The sequence below is a fragment of the Rhineura floridana genome, chromosome 4 (genome assembly GCF_030035675.1).
Source record: "Rhineura floridana isolate rRhiFlo1 chromosome 4, rRhiFlo1.hap2, whole genome shotgun sequence".
Classification (NCBI taxonomy): Eukaryota; Metazoa; Chordata; class Lepidosauria; order Squamata; family Rhineuridae; genus Rhineura; species Rhineura floridana.
The window spans coordinates 154,615,381-154,637,198 of NC_084483.1; the positions used below are offsets into that span (position 1 = coordinate 154,615,381).

Below are 21,818 nucleotides of genomic sequence, written 5' to 3' on the forward strand. Positions count from 1 at the left end.
AGTCCATCACTGATACCAGGCAGCGGTTTAGGACCTGGACGGCTTTCTTGGTTTCATTAGGTGGAAAGGAGGAATAGAGTTGGGTGTCATCCGCATATTGGTGACAATGAATCCCAAAACTCCGGATAACCTCTCCCAGCGGTTTCATGTAGATATTAAATAGTATGGGGGACAGGACTGAACCCTGGGGGACCCCATAGGTCAATGGCCAAGGGGTCGAGCAGGTATCCCCCATAACCACCTTCTGGGTTCACCCCTCTAGGAAGGATCGGAGCCACCGTAGCACCATGCCTCCAAGTCCCATCCCAGCGAGGCGACCCAGGAGGATACCATGGTCGATGGTATCGAAAGTGGCTGAGAGGTCCAGTAGAACCAACAGGGACACACTCCCCCTGTCCAGTTCCCTGCGTAGGTCATCCACCAAGGCGACCAAAGCCGTCTCAGTCCCATAGCCGGGCCTGAAGCCAGATTGAAATGGATCTAGATAATCCGTCTCATCCAAAAATCTCTGGAGCTGGGCAGTTACCACTCGTTCTATTATCTTGCCCAAAAAAGGAATATTAGAGACTGGATGATAGTTACCTAATAATGAGGGGTCAAGGGAGGATTTTTTCAGCAAAGGTCTTATTGCAGCTTCCTTTAGACAGGGTGGTAATCTGCCCTGTTGTAGAGAGGCGTTGATCACTTCCTTGACCCACTCGACCAGTCCCTTTCTGGCATTTCTTATAAGCCAGGATGGGCAAGGATCTAACATACAGGTGGTAGGACGTGCCTCTCCAAGGATTTTGTCCACATCCTCGGGTTGAACAAGTTGAAAGGAATCCTTTCTAATTATACAAGTAGAGGCCGAAGTTACATCCACAGAGACTGTATTAATTTTGGTGTCTAAGTCAGAGCGAATCTGAGCGACTTTATCTGCAAAATATCGAGCAAATTCATGACAGCGGGCTGTTGAGTGGTCAGCATCATATTCATGTGGGTCAGAACTTAAAAGACTCTTGACCACTCAGAACAGTTCCGCAGGACAAGAGTTAGCAGATGCAATGGTGGCGGAGAAGAAAGATTTCTTCTGAGCCTGCATTGCTGCGGAATAGGTCTTTCAATAGCTTCTAGCCCGTTTTCGGTCAGATTTGCTCAGAGTTTTCCGCCAACGTCGCTCTAGTCTCCTTTTTTCGCGTTTCATCACTGTCAGCTCTCCAGTAAACCAAGGGGCAGATTTAGCTCCGATCCGCGGAAGGAGACGCTTAGGAGCGATTGTGTCTACCGCCCTGGTCATTTCCTCGTTCCAGAGGTCGGCCAAGGCTTCAACAGAATCACCTGCTGAGGTGACAGGAAAGTCCCCAAGAGCCGTCAGGAAACCATCTGGATCCATCAGTCTCCTGGGGCGGACCATTTTAATCGGTCCCCACCCCTGCAGAGGTTCTGAGTCCCAGTAAGTCTAAACCTGACCAGGTAGTGGTCTGTCCATGACAACGGAACTAATGAGAGTTCCTCCACCCCCAGATCACAAATATCCCGTCCAACACAGAAGACAAGGTCCAAGGTATGACCAGCGGCATGAGTGGGGCCTCATATTACTTGGGACAGACCCATGGTTGCCATGGAGGCCATGAAATCCTGAGCCATTCCAGAAAGGGCAACATCGGCATGGATATTGAAGTCGCCCAATACTACAAGCCTAGGGGACTCCAATACCAACTCCGAGATTATCCCGGTTAGCTCAGGAAGGGAGACAGTTGGGCAGCGGGGTGGGCAGTACACCAACAGAATCCCTATTCTGTCCCGGGCACCCAACTTCAAATAAACACATTCGAATCCTGAGGACTGTGGGAGAGGATACCTGGCCAGGTGAATGGTATCTCGAAAGACCACTGCGACTCTGCCTCCCCGACCCCCGGGTCTAGCCTGCTGATATACAGAGATTACCCCCCCCAGCCTCATCCAACCAGGTCTCTGTAATACATGCCAGGTCAGCGTGTTCATCCAGAATCAATTCCTGGATGGCACTGGTTTTACCATTCACTGACCTGGCGTTTACAAGCAGCATTTTTAACCCGGGGGGATTGTCACCAAGGCTATCCAGGTTATCGGAATGGGAGGACAGCTTGAGGGTTACCAATGTTCTGTTGGGTTCCCTCTTGGTTCGATTAAGTAGTTGTCTCCCTGGGCCGTGTCTCCCCCAACCCTTCAGAACATCGATGGCCACCACCTGGCTCCCCTCCACTATTTCCTCATTCATCCCTATGGATGAATGCAAGCATATTGGCTGAGTCAGGAACAAGTCAATCAAGGAGAATGGAAGTTTCATCCAGTAGTCTTTCAGGAGATTATTGCCTGCTTTGGCAGGGTCAAAGTGGATCTATTTGTCACTTGCCTGTCAGGTGAAGAGGTTCTTCTCCCGATATGTGGTACTGTCAGCAGAGGCAGTAGATGCTGTCATGTCTCCATGGCCCCCAGGCTGCCTGTATGTCCTTCCTCCAGTGTCAGTTGTTCCCAGGGTTCTTAAGAAAATCCGTGATGAGAGGGCAACTGTTCTACTGGTGGCTCTGTTTTGGCCAAGGAGACCCTGGTTCTCTGTACTTCTTGATCCAACAGTTGCACCTTGGGAAATTTCCTGTAAGAAAAGACCTCCTGTCACAAGGATGACTCCACCATTCCAATTTGGAGTGGTTAGCTCTTCGTGTATGGAAGATGTGGGGCAACATTTGTTGAAAAACAGCATTCTACCACCAGTGGTGCATACCATGATGGCTTCTCAATGTTCCTCCACTGTACAGATTTACAAGGGTACATGGAAAGTTTTCTCCGCTTGGCCATAGAAGAAGCTAGTTCCTAGGAAGGCGGGCCTTAATGACATCCTGGCTTTCCTATAAGATGGTCTGTCCATGGTCTGTCAGACCCAGCACCATGAGATGTCAGGGTTCAGCCCTATCAGCAATTCTGTCTAAATCTCCAAAGAGACCACTTGGACCCCATCCTTACATTAAGCGTTTTCTGTGTGGAACCACAACATCTGCTCCTCCTACCCAGCATTGCTACCCAACTTGAGACTTGCACAAGGTGTTAACTGCCCAAAAACCTCCCTTTGAGCCATCTCCTTTAAAGTTATGTTTCTTGTGGCTATCTGCTTGAAAAGTGTCTTGAGTTGAATGCTCTGTCTACATGTGTTGCTGTGTTTTTCATAAGGATAGGGTCATTCTCCGCACTATTCCTTATTTTCACCCTAAAGTTATTTCTAAGTTTCATTGTCAGCAGTAACTCATTCTACCTTCTTTCTGTCCTTCCCTGGTCCATCTCACAGAGAAGGCATGGCACTCTCTGGATGTGCAGAGGGTTCTAAAAGTTTATATAGCTAGAACAAAGCCTTTCCGCTGAAAGGATAACCTCTTTGTTTCTTTTCACCCAGCTTCATTAAGGGAAAAAGCCTCCACCTCAACTCTGTCCAGGTGGATTAAAGCATGCATTGCCCTGGTGTATATGTCCTTGAACTTGGCACCGCCTTCTAAAATAGTGGCACATTCCACCAGGACGGCAGCTATGTCAGCTGCGTTTTTCCTCAATGATCTTCTTTATGAGATCCTCAGAGCAGCAACATGGGCTAGTTCTAACACTTCTATCAAACATTACAAAATAGATGCCTATGCATCAGCCAAGTCTGCCTTTGGGAGGAGAATGCTACAGCACATTCTCCTAGGATAGTCGCATGGTACAGCCTAGCTTCTTTCCCACCCTACATAGGTCATCTTTGGTATGTCCCACCTGAGATCATCTCTCCATGCACAGGAGAAGAGACATTTGGTCTTACTGTGAAATGGTCTTCTCCGTGCATGTCAAGATGATCTTGGAGCCACTCCCTATGGAATGCTGGGCTGCCAACCTTAATTCTATTTTTCTTCTAATAGCAGTGTGTGAGAGAGTGCTGTTCTGTTTTCTGTCTCATTGGTTGTCATCAAAGAACTGTGTCAAGTAGCCAGGGAGAGTTGGAAGACCCTGCAAACTCAAACAGTGCTCTTTCTGCCTTAAACCATTAGGTGGAGCTAATTACCCACCTGAGATCATCTTGACATGCACAGAGAAGACAGTTACATGGTAAAACCAAAAGTCTCTTTTATTCAAATATAATAATGATTATGATGATGTTTATTACCTACCTTTCACCAGAAGGTCCCAGGGCAAGTTCCAGCAATATAAACAACATTTAACAATTTCTGAAGGAAATGAAAGGGAGGAGATAAAAGAAAACCACCCAAAGTGGTGAACAAAGTCTGGTTGATGCCAGGGCATTTGGACTCTGGTTTTAAGTGTTCCATAAAGTGATGTCTCATCTTGAGCAGTCAGCTCAGGAAGCTACAAACAAACAAACAAACAAACAAACAAACAAACAAACAAACAAACAAACAAACAATAACAGACAGAATATGAACAGGTGAAGCTTTCCCCATAATTATATTTCCATACTTGAAAAGGCTTAATTTATATTTAATTTCTGCCTGCCACACAGCTGTTAAAAGCACAAGAGCCCTGCTTTCCCCCAATACCAACCCTAAACCATGCAAAGAGCTCAAGTTAATAGTAAAAACTACAAAATATGAAGAGACTTAACTTCTGAGTAGACATGTATACATTGTACTATAAGTTAACTATACAGTGAATTTTTAATGAGTGCCCAGGTGTGTATTTGTAGGAGGATGCTCTAGGACTCTGTCCCATTACTTTTTTGGCAGGCAGCAGCCTCCAGGGGTCCCTCTGTGTCTACAGCCAGAGCCAATCAGCTCTCTCCCCTCACTGCCACTGACAAAAGCAGAAAGGGAGAGGTGCTAGAACTTAAATAAGCCAAGTCGGCCCCTTCTCTAGATGCATGGTTGCCAGGCCTGGCCTCCAAGGTCTTCTGTATCTTTAAAAGTTGTGCAGGGGGAAGGGAGAATTCCACCTTGTGGTTTTTCCCATTACAGTGTTGCAAGAACACCTGCACTTGGCTGACTTTCTCTTCCCCTAAAGATACAGGATCAGTCTCAGGCCCTGAACCTGGCAACCCTACACTACATATGCCTTGCTCAGTCGCATGCCGTGCTGCTCAGCATTCTGTATAGCAGGAACTGACTATGCTGGCTGGAAGGAAGGAAGGAAGGGGGGACAGAGGTAGCTGCACACACATACAGTGCAGGCTTGCAAGTTGGTGCACAAATTAATTAATTTTTAAATTAATAAATAATTCCTCTATTTATTTATTTATTTATTTATTACTGGCATTTGTTAGTCGCTTTTTTTCAACAGTAGAACTCAAAGCGACTTACAACAAGAAAAAAGCACAATAATTGAAATAACTTATAACAAGAGCAAACAATTGCAAAACATTTTCAAACAAAATAATACAACCATAATAAAAAAATAGCAAATATGACAATACAAGAATTAATACCACACTATAAATATAACATACAATAGAAGGCCACATTACACATCCAGTCAGTACTGCAAAAGTAGAAAAAGAATTAAAGCAGCTTCTCTCTTGGCTCTTTGTAACCCTACTGGGATGACTTCCCAACCCCTAGGTTGGAAACCACAGAATTAGAAAACTATTAGAAGTTGTGTAGGGTTATACCCAACTACTGCTTGGATTAAATAGCCTGCCACCAGTGGACTAAGCAATCAAGCGCAAACATTTCTCATAACTGCTGCTGTGTTCAGATGGGGCTGAAGCACCACAGCAATGGAACAATCTGCTAGTGAAGTCAGTGCTGGGGAATACTAAGTCCTGCACCTCAATGAAATTTATCTTGAGAAGAGTAAGTTTCCATTTCTAAAATATAATCTGTGAACAAGAATACATAAATTAAAATCTGTTTGAGAAATGTACATTAGTACTTTAGTAAAGGGTTTATCAAAATATGATTTTCATTTATTCATATATTTAAAATGTTTTTGCATTTAATTGATTCAAATTATTTTTTAAAAAATATCTTGTTTTCTTCCCTTTTAGATTCCATCTCTTGAATTTTTAGCTGATAAATTGCAATTTTATCAGAAACAGTATAATGAAGCTGTTAGAGGTGGATTCCTTGATTTGGTGTTTTTTAAAGATGCTATAACACATCTTGTTAAGGTTTGAGTGTTTAAAATATAGTCTTTATTTCATATTATTATTTGGGAAGAGCTATCCTATATAGCGGGAGGGGGAGTTGGGGGCATGATGGAAGGTGGGGGTGGCGGCTTTTAACTTTCTCCTCTTCTATTGACCCAGTGAAAAGGCATTCTTGGAGAATGAGGGGACTTAAGATCCATTCGATCCATGTCTTCCCCAATACTCCCACCAAAAGCTCAATTTCTGTACTAGGGGACAGGGCGCAGGGGGCAAGGAAGAGAAGTTATTAGAGGGATTCACTAAACTAGGCATGTTTTGGACTGCTTTTTAAAAAGCCCTCTCAACGTTTCTTTCAAAAAGATTTTTTGAATAATTATTTAACTTTGTTGACCTTACATAACTAGCTAAGCAAATCACTATCTCTTTTTCCCCTTTTTCTTTTTGTAATGTAGATTTCACGAATAATTCGTACAGCATGTGGAAATGCTTTACTTGTAGGGGTCGGTGGTTCCGGAAAACAGAGCCTTTCAAGGCTAGCTTCTTTTATAGCTGGATATAAAATATTTCAGATAACTTTAACTAGGTGAGAAAAACATATTTAAATAAATGCTTGATGATTACTGTTTTTCCTACAGAACTAGATGTGACTGCGTGTGTATATACACCATTATATGACCATATAGAAAATGAGATTGACAGCTAGCCTGTCATCATGAAGAAAGCATGTGCATATTCTTGATGCCACTGATCCTATGTGCTGTGAGGATATAATGAGGATGATTTCATGCTCAAGGAAGTTGTATAAAAAATTACTAAAGAGAATGATAATATTGAGATAAAGGGTTGGCTCCAAAAATCCCCAGGTGGGTGGCAATGTTGCAAATTCTGCCATCTATACCCCCCATGCCCCATTGTTGGGTTCTGCACTGCAATGGCTGGGGGGTGATGTAACCAGAGTGGTGTCATGGGAGGAGGGAGTGCTTAAAATTACTGTAGAGGTGTTCTTACTTTCCCCCCTTCTTTTTTCTTACTTTAAAATACTTTTTAAAGCTGATTTTGGCTTTAAAAGCAGCAGCAGCAAAGAAGTAAGAATGGCAAACTCATCAGCTTTAAAAAGTGTTTGAAAAAAGAAAAACAGATAAGAAGCTACTCTGCTTCAATCACTAGCTGTTTTAAGGGTCGTTTTGGAAGATGAACTGCAGTCCCTAAAATGTTTGCTCCTATTTGCCACTTCAGCCCATGCTACTGGACTGATGCTCTGGATTAATTAAACAACACAGATGAACACTGGAGCTGGTGATTATAATCTGCCTTGATTATCCAGTGGTAGTGAATATATGGCATGGAGGATTGTGCTGCCCTCTTGTGCCCTTTCCAAAGACAGGAAACACAGGCCTTTGACTGTTACTTGCCCCCTCTTCCTCTTGGCCAGTCCATTTCCTGTCTTGGTCCAGAGCAGATGTATGTGTGAACTTCCAATAGTCTACTTGTCTTCAGGTTTGTTATTTGTGTGTTTTCCTCAGGTAGCATACGATCAGGCAGGTATTAGCGCCACCTAGTGTCCAGAAGTAGGAATGCACCAGAGTAAAGACTTCTAGTGCTCCTTCTCATGAGACCCCAGTCCATTTCTGTCTTTGTCCTAGGTTGGATCCTCTTCCTTAACTCTTGTGAGTTTGTTCCTGTACTCTGTTTCTGAACCTGTACTTTTCCTTTTATTCCTGTTGATTTCTTGTTTATTCTTGTTTTGTTTTGTTTTAAATGTCTGTTTGGCTGGTCCCAGTCTGAGGTACTGGGGCCTTCCCCTTCCCTGGGTTTGTCCCAGTCTGAGGCACAGGGGCCTTCTCCCTCCATGGTTTTTCCCCTCCTGCGGCTACTGCCACCCTCATTGTGGTCCCCCCCCGCAGATCACGACTCATGCCTGATAAAGGCAGCTATAATGGATTTTTTGCACAGGACATCACTGGAGTTGATGCACCTCACAAAGGTATTGGAGCTACTTGTGTCTCTGATTTGCTTGATTCCATGGGCAAGATGCCACACCAGACCACTGCAGTTGGTACTTTTGCCATTACAGTCAGCCATTGCCAACAAACAACACTGTCACAGGGCCCCCTGGGGAACATTTGGCAGGATTGGGAGAATGGGGTGGGGGTTGCAGATATTGGAGAAGGGGTTGGTGAGACCACAGGGGCAATGTGTCCTGAAACCCCTGTCAGCACTGTGCTCAGTGGTCTTGCAAGTGTTCCTGCTAATTATTGTTATTGTCTTTATTTATACCCCGCCATTTTTCCAAAACTGGAACTCACGGCGGCTTCCAGATAAAAATACATATAATTAAAAACATACAAAGTCTACATTAAAATAAAATTAAACTATTCCCAATATTAAAACCATACACACATATAGATAAGTGTTCGAACTAGTTTAAAAATAATATAATAGACATTAGCAATGCAGCACCCTTCACGCCCTATCCTTAACAGCCTTCAATTTCAAAGGCTTGTTGGAAAAAGAAGGTCTTTGCTTGTCGGCGGAAGGACTGCAAACAGGGGGTCATTCTTACCTCCCTAGGAAAGGAATTCCAAAGCCTAGGGGCAGCCACCGAGAAGGCCCTATCACACGTCCCCACTAGTCATACTTGAGAAGATGTGGGTATTGAGAGAAGGGCCTCTCCTGAGGATCTCAGGGCCCGGGCAGGCTCATACAGGGAGATACGGTCTGATAAATAGTGTGGACCTAAGCCGTAGAGGGCTTTATAGGTCAACACCAGCACTTTGAATTGTGTCCAGAAACAGACTGACAACCAGTGGAGCTTTTTTAACAGGGGGGTAGTATGGTCCCTGTAACCAGCCCCAGTAACCAGCCCCAGTTAACATTCTGGCTGCAGCACGTTGTACCAACTGAAGTTTCCAAACAGTCTTCAGAGGCAGCCCCATGTAGAGCACGTTACAGTAATCTAAACGGGTTGTAACTAAGGCATGCGTCACCATGGCCAGATCAGACGGCTCAAGGAATGGGCGCAGTTGGCGCACTAATCTTAACTGTGCAAAAGCACTCATGGCCACCGCAGAAACCTGGGACTCCAAATTTAACGCTGAGTCCAGGAGCACACCCAAACTGCGAACCTGTGTCTTCAGGGGGAGTGTAACCCCATCCAGCACAGGCTGTATCCCTATTCCCTGATTCACCTTACAACTGACCAGGAGCACCTCTGTCTTGTATGGATTAAGCTTCAATTTGTTCACCCTCATCCAGTCCACCACTGATGCCAGACATTGGTTTAAAACCGAGACAGCTTCCTTGGAATTAGGTGGAAAGGAGACATAGAGTTGGTTGTCATCAGCATACTGATGGCACCGAACCCCAAACCCCCGGACAACCTCTCCCAGCGGTTTCATGTAGATGTTAAATAGCATAGGGGACAAAACTGAGCCCTGAGGGACCCCGCAGGCCAATGGCCAAGGGGTCGAACAGGAATCCCCCAGCACCACTTTCTGGGTTCGTTCCTCCAGGAAGGAATGGAGCCACTGCAAAACAGTGCCCCCAAGTCCCATCCCAGCAAGGTGGCCCAGAAGAATACCATGGTATTGAAAGCCGCTGAGAGGTCCAGCAGAACCAACAGGGACACACTCCCCCTGTCCAGTTCTCTGCATAGGTCATCCACCAAGGCGACCAAAGGCTTCTCCGTCCCATAGCCAGGCCTGAAACCAGACTGAAATGGATGCATATAATCTGTTTCATCCAAGAATCCCTGGAGCTGGGAGGCCACCACACGCTCTATTACCTTACCCAAAAATGGAATATTGGACACTGGCCGGTAATTATCCATTATGGAGGGGTCCAGGGATGGCTTTTTTAACAAAGGCCTTACAACTGCCTCCTTTAGGCAACCTGGGACTCTGCCTTGGTGTAAGGAGGCATTAACCACTCCCTTCACCCACTCAGCCAGTCCCTCTCTGGCACTTTTTATAAGCCAGGAAGGGCAAGGGTCTCTCACCTCTCCAAGGATCTTGTCCACATCCTTGGGCTGTACAAATTGAAAAGTATCCATTATTATTGGACAGACAGGAGCCAAAGTTACATCCCCTGAGACTGTATCAATTATAGCATCTAAGTCGGAATGAATCTGAGCGACTTTATCTGCAAAGTGCTGTGCAAACTCTTGACAGCGGGCTGTTGAGTGGTCTATATCACGCTCTCGGGGGCCAGAATGTAAAAGACCCCTGACCACTCGAAACAGCTCCACTGGACGGCTCCCCTCAGATGCAATGGTGGCAGAAAAGAATGATTTCTTTGCTGCCCATACTGCCACAGAGTAGGCCTTCAAATAGGCTCTAGCCCGTGTTTGGTCAGACTCGCTCCGGGTCTTCTGCCAACGTCGCTTTAGTCTCCGTCTCATTTGTTTCATCACCGCTAGCTCCTTGGTAAACCAAGGGGTTAGTTTGGCTCCACTTCGTGAGAGGGGATGCTCAGAAGCGATCGTGTCCACTGCCCTGGCCATTTCCCCATTCCAGAGGTCAACCAGAGCTTCGACAGAATCACCTGCCGAGGTGGCAGGAAAATCCCCAAGAGCCATCAGGAAACCATCTGGATCCATCAGCCTCCTGGGGCAGACCATCCTAATCGGTCCCCCACCCCTGCAGAGGTTCCGAGTCCCAGTGAGTCTAAACCCCACCAGGTAGTGATCTATCCATGACAAAGGAACTACAGAAAGTTCCTCCACACCAAGATCACCATCATCCCCCTCCACACAGAAAACAAGGTCCAGGGTGTGGCCAGCAACATGAGTGGGGCCAGATACTACTTGGGACAGACCCATGGTTGTCATGGAGGCCATGAAGTCCTGAGCGACTCCTGACAGCCCCCTTCAGCTGTGATGAAGAGTGAGGAATGAGGTCTGCCATCATTGCTGGCAACTACCCACCTAATGAATTTGTTGGACAATTCCAGAGAGATAAAGTAGGGGTATCTCTCACATAGGCAGACTGGCATTTTCTCCAAGGTCATGCAGGTGGCAGAAGAAACTGACATAACTGGAGAAATTAACATCTTTTCCCAGAAGAAGCCCCAGTCTTGCTTCAAAGACTGGAAAGTGATAGATTTAGCTCGTGCAAGTAGAGTGCCTGCCCCTCTGTCTTTATATGGAGTGATTTGGGGTGAGAGATTTTGCTGAGATAACTTTCTGTTGCTTCCACAGTTGCTTCCTAGTTTTACCTGCTGATGTTATGTATCATGCCTAGTATGTTTTGATATTATGTTCCTCTACTTACCTCTGGAACAAATCTCTGTGCAAACTCCGGTCTTTGAGTTCCAAGTCTGCTTCTCTGGTTAGGAGCCAGGTCAAACACCCACACATTACACTGTCACCAGGACTTTGTCTCTCTCATTGATGGTAGTGCTGGGAAATTAATTTTAAGAAAAAGTAATTTTGTATAATATAATTGAATATAAAGTATATAAAAAAGATACAAGATCATATAGATATATACAGATATACATAAATGCACTTGATTAGTTTTTGGAAAATATCTAATGAGCAGAAAAATACAAATGAGTATATATGTTTAATTGAGCAGACCAAAACAACAAACAAAATACAGAAAAAGAAAACAAAAAAATCTCACCTGCATAATACATTATTCCTTAAAATATTTTTTCCAAATATATGTAGTTGAATATTTTCTTGAGTTTTTATAAACTCACACAGACACACACATACATATAAATTTTCAATAAATAATCAGGTTATCTATATTTTCTCAGTCTTACATATGAACCAGTACCAATGTCATTATTACTTGTAAAAAAGGGCAGTGATGAGACTAAGGAGGCAGAAACTGGCAGGCAATGTTACTGCCTGGGCTGGTTGTAAGTAAGAAAGCAGCTCTGTAAATAGAGAGCCAGAATGGAAGAGTCTTGGACTGCAGAGGACTGGGTTGATTTCCAGCCCAGTGGCAGGTCTGTCCACTGTTACATGCATCTTAGTCACATTCTTACTGGGGTTAGCTGGCGCCGCCGAAAAGACCATGGAGACGCCGCCACCGTCAGTTGGAACAGGATGCCCGGCAGCAACCAGAGCAGCTGGAGTGCCGGCGAGAATGGTGTCTATGGGCAGGACTCGCCCCTGCAGTGGCAGGCCAGCGTGCTGGTGCTGACGGAGGGGCTCAACGCCTGCAACCCCCTCACCAACTTCAGAGTCCCAGTCTCTGCCGCCGTTGCAGGTATGCCATGGCCTGCCCCCATCCAGCAGGGCAGTGGCTGCACCTTCTCCGAGAAGATCAACATGGCCACCAAGGGGGGGGACCGCTGCTGTCATTTACAACTACAGCAGTGGGATGGAGAACGACATCCAGGCCATGACCCATCCTGCTTCTGCGGGACCGGCTGGTGCTGGGGAAAGCTTACTCATATTTTTCCATCACAGAAGCTGATTAGAAGTTCAATTGAAGGTGTCAGACTTGCAAGTATAGAAGAAAAGAGAGAGAACCAACCCACAGCCTTGTTGGGGGTAGCCTGAGATGTTTCTGCCGCTCCAGGCGCCTGCACCACACTGTATTTTCATTGGAAGTTTTGTAATCATTGTTTTTTAATAATGTTATTTGTTATTTAATTATGAAAATTGTATTGTTTTATTGATGTATTCCTGTATTTGTGTTTTTCTTGTAAGCCGCCTTGAGGCCCTTTTGGCCATAAGGCGGGGTATAAATAAATAAATAAATTACTCAATATTCTAATGTAAGAATAAAAGACTTCCCCATTTTAACATTTTTCTATACAAGCAGCTATTAATAAATGTATTGTTAGTTCCACATCCACTCTCTGAATTTTTAACATATCCAAATACAATTATTAATTGTATTTTCTTTTTCTTTTAAATTTTATGGTTACATCACTTTGGGATGTTTTATGGGAAGCAATTCATAAATTTATAAATAAATTTGGTACACAGAGTTTGTTGCCATATCAATTTCCATACTTTATCTGGAATATTAATATTGATTCTTTGTTCCAATTATTTTGGTATGAATTTTCAGATGTATCCATACTTATGATTATACTGTATATTTTACTCAGAAGTTGTTTTTGTTCTTTTATCATTAAACTGTCAAATTTTGTTAAGTCTCTTTTAGGATCATGTTTCCTCAGCAAGTTGTTGGTTATATGCCAAATCTGAAAGTACTGAAACAAAAGGGGTATTGTTTGGTTATGTAAGATCAGTAGTTGCAGTAATGGATCAGAAAATGATTATTCATCTGCTCACAATAGCTAGGATACCTATCAATTATAACTTAAAATGGGGGAAATAATCAAACAATCTTTGGATGGTTATTGCGAACTTGGGGTATTGTGGATATAGTCAAATTGACTAATTTTGTTAGCACTAAATTTCCCTCCTCCAGCTTTAGCAAGATTATCTCTTGCTAAAGTTTGTAGGTGAAGAATCTGCACTGCATGTTAAGTTTTTCTCCCCCCCTTCTAGATCATACAACGTGAGCAATCTGACAGATGATCTAAAGCTTTTATACAGAGTCGCTGGTGCTGAAGGAAAAGGAATCACATTTATTTTCACAGATAATGAAATAAAAGATGAGGCATTTTTGGAATACCTTAATAACTTGCTTTCTTCTGGAGAGGTTAGAGTTTCAAATCAGTAGAGAACTTTAAAATTGTGTTATGATGATTTTTAGGTTTTTAACTTGTCCTTCTATCCAAAAAGCTTAGGATAGGTTAAAGTATAGATCAGTGGTAGTCAATGTTGTGGTCTCTAGATGTTGTTTGACTAGAATTCCCATTAGCCTCAGCCAGTATGGCCAATAGTCTGGGATGATGAAGTCCAACAATATCTGGAGGAGTCCACATTAGCGACCCTTGCATAGATATAAATTTTGAAAAAGATTTTTAAAATAAACTCACATTTAGGATAAGCCTTATTTGAAATTATTCTTTTGTTCACCATTGATTTTTGTAATAATCTATGGAATGCGCAAGTAACTAGTCATAAACAATCAAAATTTTGGCATGCTGGCCAAAGTTATTTATTTATTTGGGTTTATATTCCTGCAAGATTCCCATCGACTACATAAAAGTCGTGTAAAAGTTTTTTGATTGATTGAGCTTATTTATATGCAGCCTTTCCATAGTGAGCTGTGCCCAAAGCTGTTCTTACTTTTGTTCAGTTGAGAACTGTCTGAAAATATTTCAGGAATCATATGTGCAGTGATGTGTGGCCGACACTGGTCCTTTCTTCAATCCAACAACCAGAATTATGGGCACAAAGCCCTTTTTAAAGAAGCTAAAATCTTCCAGAGAAGGAGCAAAGAGCTAGATTCACTTTCCCCTCTCCTGCTGTCCCTTCCTTGCCAAAAAAGGCTCCATATTCACAGTCCCAGTTGCTCCAAGCATGCTCCACTACTTTAAAGTACTAATGGCTCAACCATTAAACAGATGAGGAAACACAGATCTATCATTTCCAAACTGTTGTAAAGATATAATTGAGTTTTCATTTTTCTTTCAATTTTGATTTTCTGCTAAGATCTCCAATTTATTTCCTCGGGATGAAATGGATGAAATAACTCAGGGATTGATATCTGTAATGAAAAAAGAACTACCACGAGTTCCTCCTACGTTTGATAATCTTTATGAATATTTTATATCACGGTCAAAGAAAAATCTTCATGTTGTTCTCTGCTTTTCTCCAGTGAGTTTCCTTTAAAAGCATATTTACTTCCCTTGGGCATATTTGCTTATGATATTTTTTGCCCATTCCAGGCTTAGGAATAATTCTGAAGATTTAAAAGTGATTTTTTAAAAACCAAAAATGTGCTCTTTAAAGACAAGTTAATATCCTGCAAGATTGGCTCTCCAATCCATTTTATTAGAATTGTTCTACTAACATTGCTTGGATAATCCATTTGTGTGTGAGCTACAAAACTGGGACAGGCAGCCTTATCCTGTGCATGTTAATTTGGAAGTTAGTGTGGAGGAAGGCACCCAACTGCCCTGTAGGGAGGCAATCTGCAACATTTCTTCCTTCCTTTATTTATTGTTACTATCACCTCTTAATTTACTCTCAAGTTTGAGTGAGGGGAGCTCCAGGATTGGTAGATTTCTACCGGGGATGCAGGAAGTGCCAGCTAATTTCCTCAGTCATTGCTGGGCAAGATTTGTCTGTTTAGCTTGGATAAATGGTTTGACATGTAGGAGGATGATCCTTGGGATGTCAAACTCCATGTTCTAAATTAATATGTTTAATTTAAGAATAAGGACAAGGTATGAAGGAGAAATCAGAAATACAGCAAACACAAATATACCAGTTTACTTTCTAAACAGCGTACACTATACAGTCTTAAAGTGAGGTTTCAAAAGTTGCAAGGATCACCCATGATATTCTTCAGATTATGAAAAGAATGACAAATGGATAACAGTTTTCAAAGGGAAGAGCCCCAGTTTGTTTGTTTGCTTTTTTGTCCCCATAGACTGAGGAGGGGGGGTTGAGAAAAGGAGAAGGATCCTCCAATCAGACAAAAGCCTGGCCACACCTCTAGGATTTTCTGCACTTGGGAACATGGTCTTTCAGCACAGTACAGTGGGAGATGGCCCACTGACACCTTTCCAACTTAGGAAATCAGAAATAGAAGATGATAACTGGCAAAGATTTCCTATTTTACTCATTTTAGACTGCTAGGGTGAACAAGTGAAAAAGAGGAGAGTTGTTCAGAAGTAGTTTCCAAAGTTGTCTTCTGAATGACAAGCAACACTTGGTGAAATTCTCTCTCATGCACAACTATTAAAGGTGTAGGAACCCTGCCCTCTTTTTCCCTTTGGCCACTCTGTGGACGTCATGGGAAATTTCACCCTGTGTATCTGAAAGATGCATGCACCAGAACAGATGCTCTGAAATGGAGAACTAGCTAATTCTGCCAGATACACAGGATTTTTAAGGGGACAGACATTTCCTTTTCAACAATAAGGACCACTGATGTCCAGTGTGACATGCTCGTTTGCATGTGTGGATGGGATTGCAGCCTAAGATATGGTATTTTTGAAACAGCTTTGCTTCTATGATCTCTCAGCCTGTCCCTTCAGCTGTGTAAATGATACCTACAATAAATCAATTAATGCATTTTCACCACTTTATTGCATGGTGGTGATTTCATAACACAGGGTGGTGTTCAATGCTAGTCCTACTCAGAGTAGACCCATTGACATTAATAGGCATGACTAACAGAGCAATCCAACTCAGGGAAAGCCAGTGGAAGAGGTTCTGGCAGGAAGGTCCATGGCATCCAATTGCCATTCGGAAACCTCCGAGCTGGCTGAATGTCAGCTTAGCTGAGAGCTGCATGCAGGGACTGGAAAATAAAAAGCCTGCTCTCATGAATAACCCTACTAGGAAGTAGGTGCTCTCCATTGGCTTCCATTTCAATTATTTTCTTAGACCGACCTTTTTCCCAGCATAACTTTTGCTTAGATCAGGAGTTGCAGGGGCGCTCCACACATGAGTTGGATGTGAGACCACATCCAAGTGGTCCCCCCTTTTTCAGGCCTTATGACGGCTCCCATTTCACAGGGCTGGGCTTTCCTGGCAGATCCTTGGCTGAGCCAGCTGGGTCCCAGCTCTGCCATGGCAGAGCCAAGATGAGGGGCTTCTGCCGGTGTGGTCTGGTGTACCCAGCTGAGCCTGGCTCAGCCAGCACCCAGCCAGCTCAGCCAGTGGTCTGCCATATCCAACTTCCCTCAGCCCAGCATAAATAGCAGTTGGATTGTGCCCTAACTTAGGTTTATCAATTTCACTGGGTCTATATGTGGGACTTAGTTGACTACAATCCAGTTTTTAAAAGAAAGAAAAAACCCAAAACCAAACACTTTAGAGATCATGCATATTAAGTGATATAAAAATATTATAAATAAATCTTCAGATTCAGTTTCAGTAAAAAGAAAGCCATGACCTTTTCATTTTTTAAAAAAAGACCAGTGATAATACAAGATTGTTTTATAAATCCATAATAATAAAGATATTAGCAACTATGTAATTTCAGGGAAGATACAAAAAATGGAAAAAAATAGCATTTTGAGGCATAAAGTGGGATGCTGCAATCCTGGCATAGGGGCATGGAAGCAAGCTTCCATGCATCCAATTCCAGCAGGGTGAGAAACCTTAGGCAAAAGTGGGTTATGATCTTTGTGTAATTCAGAAGCTGGATAAATCCATTTCCCCCTTTCCTCACCAACAGATGATAGTACAATCACTAATAATCACAGACTCTGTACATGCACAATCATTTTTATTCATTTTGTTTGGCATGCATACAGTCAGATTGAGATCTGTGTGTGAGGGAAGTCATAGTTGAAGTGCTGTTCCCATAAATAAGTTTGGCCAAATACAATATCAGGTATTACATTCACATTATTTTTTGTTATTCTTACTAGGTTGGTGAGAAGTTCCGTGCACGTTCTTTGAAATTTCCTGGACTTATATCTGGCTGCACCATGGACTGGTTCACTCAGTGGCCCAAGGAAGCCCTTGTTGCTGTTTCACATTATTTCCTGTCAGAATTTAATATTGTCTGTTCTCCTGAAGTTAAAGCACAAGTGGTAGAAACTATGGGCATCTTTCATGACCTTGTTTCAGAAAGTTGTGATAACTATTTCCAAAGGTAGCAATAATTCTGTAACTACACAACAAAAGAATATTTGTTACCAGAACACATGTTTTTCTGTATATTATTTTATATTATATGAGTTTTTTTAGTTAAACCAACCATGGAATTTTGATTGGCCATGAATAACTGTTGTATCAAAGATGTCATGTGTACATACTGTATTTTTATATGAAAACTTAAGAATGCTTTTGAATTCTATTTTCTCTTTTCCAATTACATTAAATTCTGGATTTTTCTTAGTAGATACTAAACAGTTGTTCCAGAGAATAGATAAGCTTAGAATCTAAGCCACCAAAGTCTTAGATGTAAGAGGAGGCTATATCTAACATAGTTACCTTGGTTTCAAGGAGATGAGTGGTTATATATGTCAAAGACTTTATTTCCTTTAATCAATTTTTACAACTTTAGTTCATTAACATACATTTAGATTACATTTGAAAGTGAAATCTGAGACTTTTGTCATTGAGGTAATTGCATTAATGAAGTTGTATGTATGTTTAGAATTGTATCAGATGATGAACATGTTTATTTAAACAGCTGTTATCACTGTTGCACATTACAGATATCGACGAAGAGCTCATGTCACTCCAAAGTCTTATCTCTCTTTCATTAATGGCTACAAAGATGTTTATGCTGATAAGCTAGCCAATATTAATGAACAAGCTGAGCGTATGCACATAGGTAAGATAAGATTCTGCTAGCCTTTCCTAACCTGCTGTCCTCTGGATATTTTGGACTACCAGTCCCAGCGAAAATCACCTTTCGGCCACCCCCTTTTGGAGGTGGATTTATGGATCCAACCCTATAATATGTGAATGTTCAAAGGCTAGTCTCAGAAGTTTTTGAACCAAAGATAAGTCTTAATTAGACTTCTCCATGCAATCCAAATAAAGACAGATTTTTCCCCTTTGGATTTTTTAAATATTAGAAATAATTCAATTTTCCAGGATAATATGAGACAAACAAAACTTAGACCCCTATTTTGGGAGAAGAAAACAATGACAGGACACATCCATTTTGGTGATGAAATGCCCTCTGGTCTATATAAAGACAGGTTTCGCTTCCAGTTTAGCAGCAGGTAATTAATGATAGATTGTTAGATTGATGGAATGACGGTCCAAGTCCTGTGAAATCAGCATTGTACAGGTTTGTATCATAGTAGACCAGCTTTTATGCATGCTAAACTTCTCTTGCATTGGGACCATAAGATTCCATAAACCAACCCCCCATTTAGGATGCACACCTTAATGTGGTGAGGGGGTTTGGGAGTGTTGAAGAAGCTAAGAGCAATGCCATCCGGAGTCTAGACCAAGAGGCTAAACTCGTAGCAGGGGCACCCAAGGTGGAATGGTCAAAGCTGAGACACCAGACTAAGATGCATCCAAACTCAGAGGAAGGCAATGGTAAACCACCTCTGAATACCTCTTATCACAAAAACCCTATGAACAGAGTATCCAAAACGCAACACGAGATAGTGCTGGAAGATGAGACCCCTAGGTCAGAAGGCACTCACCAAGCTACTGGGGAAGAACAAAGGACAAGTACAAGTAGCACTGTGACTAATGATGCAGCTGGGTCAAAGCCAAAAGGAAGCCCAGAGGCTGATGTGCACAGATGTGAAAGGAGAGTCCGGAGTTGTACAACGCACACAATAGGAACATGGAATGTGAGAAGCACGAACCAGGGAAAGTTAGAAATTGTCAAGCAAGAAATGGAACGCATCAACATTACAGTACTTGGTGTGAGCGAACTAAAATGGACGGGAACGGAACATTTCCAATCAGGCAACTACAAAATATTTTATGCAGGAAATGAGAAATTAAAAAAGAAATGGGGTTGCTTTAATAGTGAGAAGTGATGTAGCAAAAGCAATTAGGAGCTACAATGCAAGGTCTGAGCAAGTGATATCAATGAGATTAAACAGGAACCTATTAACATAACCATCATCCAAGTCTACACTCCAACGGCAAATGCAGAAGAAGAGGAATTGGAGAGATTTTACGCAGAAGTACAGGAGGAAATTGAGCACACACCAAAACAAGATGTGCTGATAATCATGGGGGGCTGGAATGCGAAAGTAGGGAGCAGAGAAGAAGTAGGAATTTTGGGGAAATGGGGTTTGGAGACAGAAATGAAGCAGGAGAAAGGCTTATTGAATTCTGTGAAGCCAATAATTTGTTTCTTGCAAACACATTTTTTGAACAATCAAAAAGAAGACTGTACACATGGACATCACCAAATGGTCTGTATAGGAATCAAATTGATTATATAATTGGCAACAGAAGATGGAGAAGTTCCATACTTCCTGTGAAAACAAGACCAGGAGCAGACTGCGGTACAGATCATGAACTGGTCGTATCAAAAATCAGAGTAAAGCTAAAGAAGAACAACAAAGCACTCATAATGCCAAAATACAATTTAAATAACATCCCAGAAGAATATAAAGATCAAATAAGGAACAGATTTGAGGCTTTAAACTTAGTTGACAGAGAACCAGAAGAACTATGGAGTGAGGTCAGATATTATCAGGGAAGAATGCAAAAAGACATTACCTCTAGTTAAAAAGAGAGAAAGACCTCAATGGATGACTGAAGAAACTCTTAAAATGGTTAAAGAGAAGGAAAGCAAAAGCAAGAGGAGGACCACGGTCAGAACCCTAAATGCAACAATACAGCGACTAGTATGTAGGAACAAAGAGAACTATTACAATAGTTAAGGTATAGAAATAGAAGAGGACAACAAAAAGGGAAGAACAAGAGCCCTAAAGGGAAATTTAAATCAAGAGTAGGGATGTTAAATAATCAACAGGGGAACACACTGACTGATTGAGATTCAATTCAATTCAATTCTTTATTTGCGGTCAAAGACCCGTCCTATTGTAGGCACATAGTATGATACAAATTGGTTAAACTTAAAACAAGGATAAAAGGGCAGTACATTTAGTCCTAGCATTCAGTTATCATGTACAATAAAAACAAATTAGTCAGGCCAAACTTCAGATCGTAACAGTTGTGCAGCGTATATAAATTTAGCAACTCTAATTGTGGTTTCTTTATTGAATCCTGATATAAGGTAGCGAATCATATTATCAGGGGCCATCAAGGAAACATTTTGCATTATATTAGATAGAATATTGCAACGGATAGATTCGTATATTGAGCAATTAAATATGACATGAAAAAGTGTTTCAATGTTACCTTTCCCACAAGGGCACAAACGATGGTCGTAAGGAATCTCTTGGTATCTCCCTAAAAGTAGTGCAGAGTGGAGGGAGTTGAACCTGGCCCTAGTAAAAGCTATACGGAGATTTGGATCTATGAGAAAGTCCAAATACGGAGCATACTTAAAGGGGTCAGGCTTTAGTTTAAAATGTATGGGAGAGCAAATTTTTGTAGCCTTTGTGATGGCAGTTTGAAAGTCTATATCTTTAAATAGAACTTGGATAGCAAATTTGGCCGCAGTTAAAGTTTGTGTTGATAGATATTAGGAAGATAGGCCTATAGAGGAGAGTTTACTCCTGATTTTGTTGCTCCATCTTGATGTAAAAGAATCACTCCAGAGATGTGTTAAATGTTCCTGATGGTGTTCATAGGATAATTTGGCCCAGTAGTTGGAGGTCAACAGCCAGGCTTGGCATTTGATGGAAGGAAGGCCAGCTTCTAATCTAAGGGCTGCTGCCGGAACGCATCTCGGTACGCCCAGTAGCCAACGTAGGAAGGTAGACAGCACTGCTTATATTGAAGAATTAAATGCATGGATCCAAATAGCCGCTCCAAACAGTAACTGTGGGATGATTTTTGTTTGAAAGACCTGAATGGCTGCAGGCACGCATCTTCCTCCTTTGTGAAAAAAGAAGCGGAGGATTTTTTTGGCAGTGATGCGTGCATTTAAAGTAGCAGCCCTTATGTGTGTAACCCAGTTCAACAACGAGTGAAAGATCACGCTGAGATATTTATATTGTGAGACCAGAGCAATTTGCTGGGCATTTACTGTCCAGAAGCCAGATGATTTATGCCTCGAGAACACTAAAATTTTTGTTTTATGATAATTTATAGTTAGCTGATTCTGCTTGC

General features: G+C 42.2%; 1 protein-coding gene across 1 annotated transcript in view; it reads left to right on the plus strand.

The window, feature by feature from the left end:
- DNAH8 (dynein axonemal heavy chain 8) overlaps positions 1 to 21,818 on the plus strand; it is a 338,579-nt gene that overhangs the window by 212,249 nt on the left and 104,512 nt on the right. The window contains exons 61-66 of the mRNA XM_061624897.1: positions 5,981 to 6,103; positions 6,535 to 6,665; positions 13,563 to 13,716; positions 14,616 to 14,780; positions 17,513 to 17,739; positions 18,308 to 18,426. Of these exons, the coding sequence (XP_061480881.1) occupies positions 5,981 to 6,103; positions 6,535 to 6,665; positions 13,563 to 13,716; positions 14,616 to 14,780; positions 17,513 to 17,739; positions 18,308 to 18,426 (919 nt within the window). The remainder of the gene's footprint in view (positions 1 to 5,980; positions 6,104 to 6,534; positions 6,666 to 13,562; positions 13,717 to 14,615; positions 14,781 to 17,512; positions 17,740 to 18,307; positions 18,427 to 21,818) is intronic.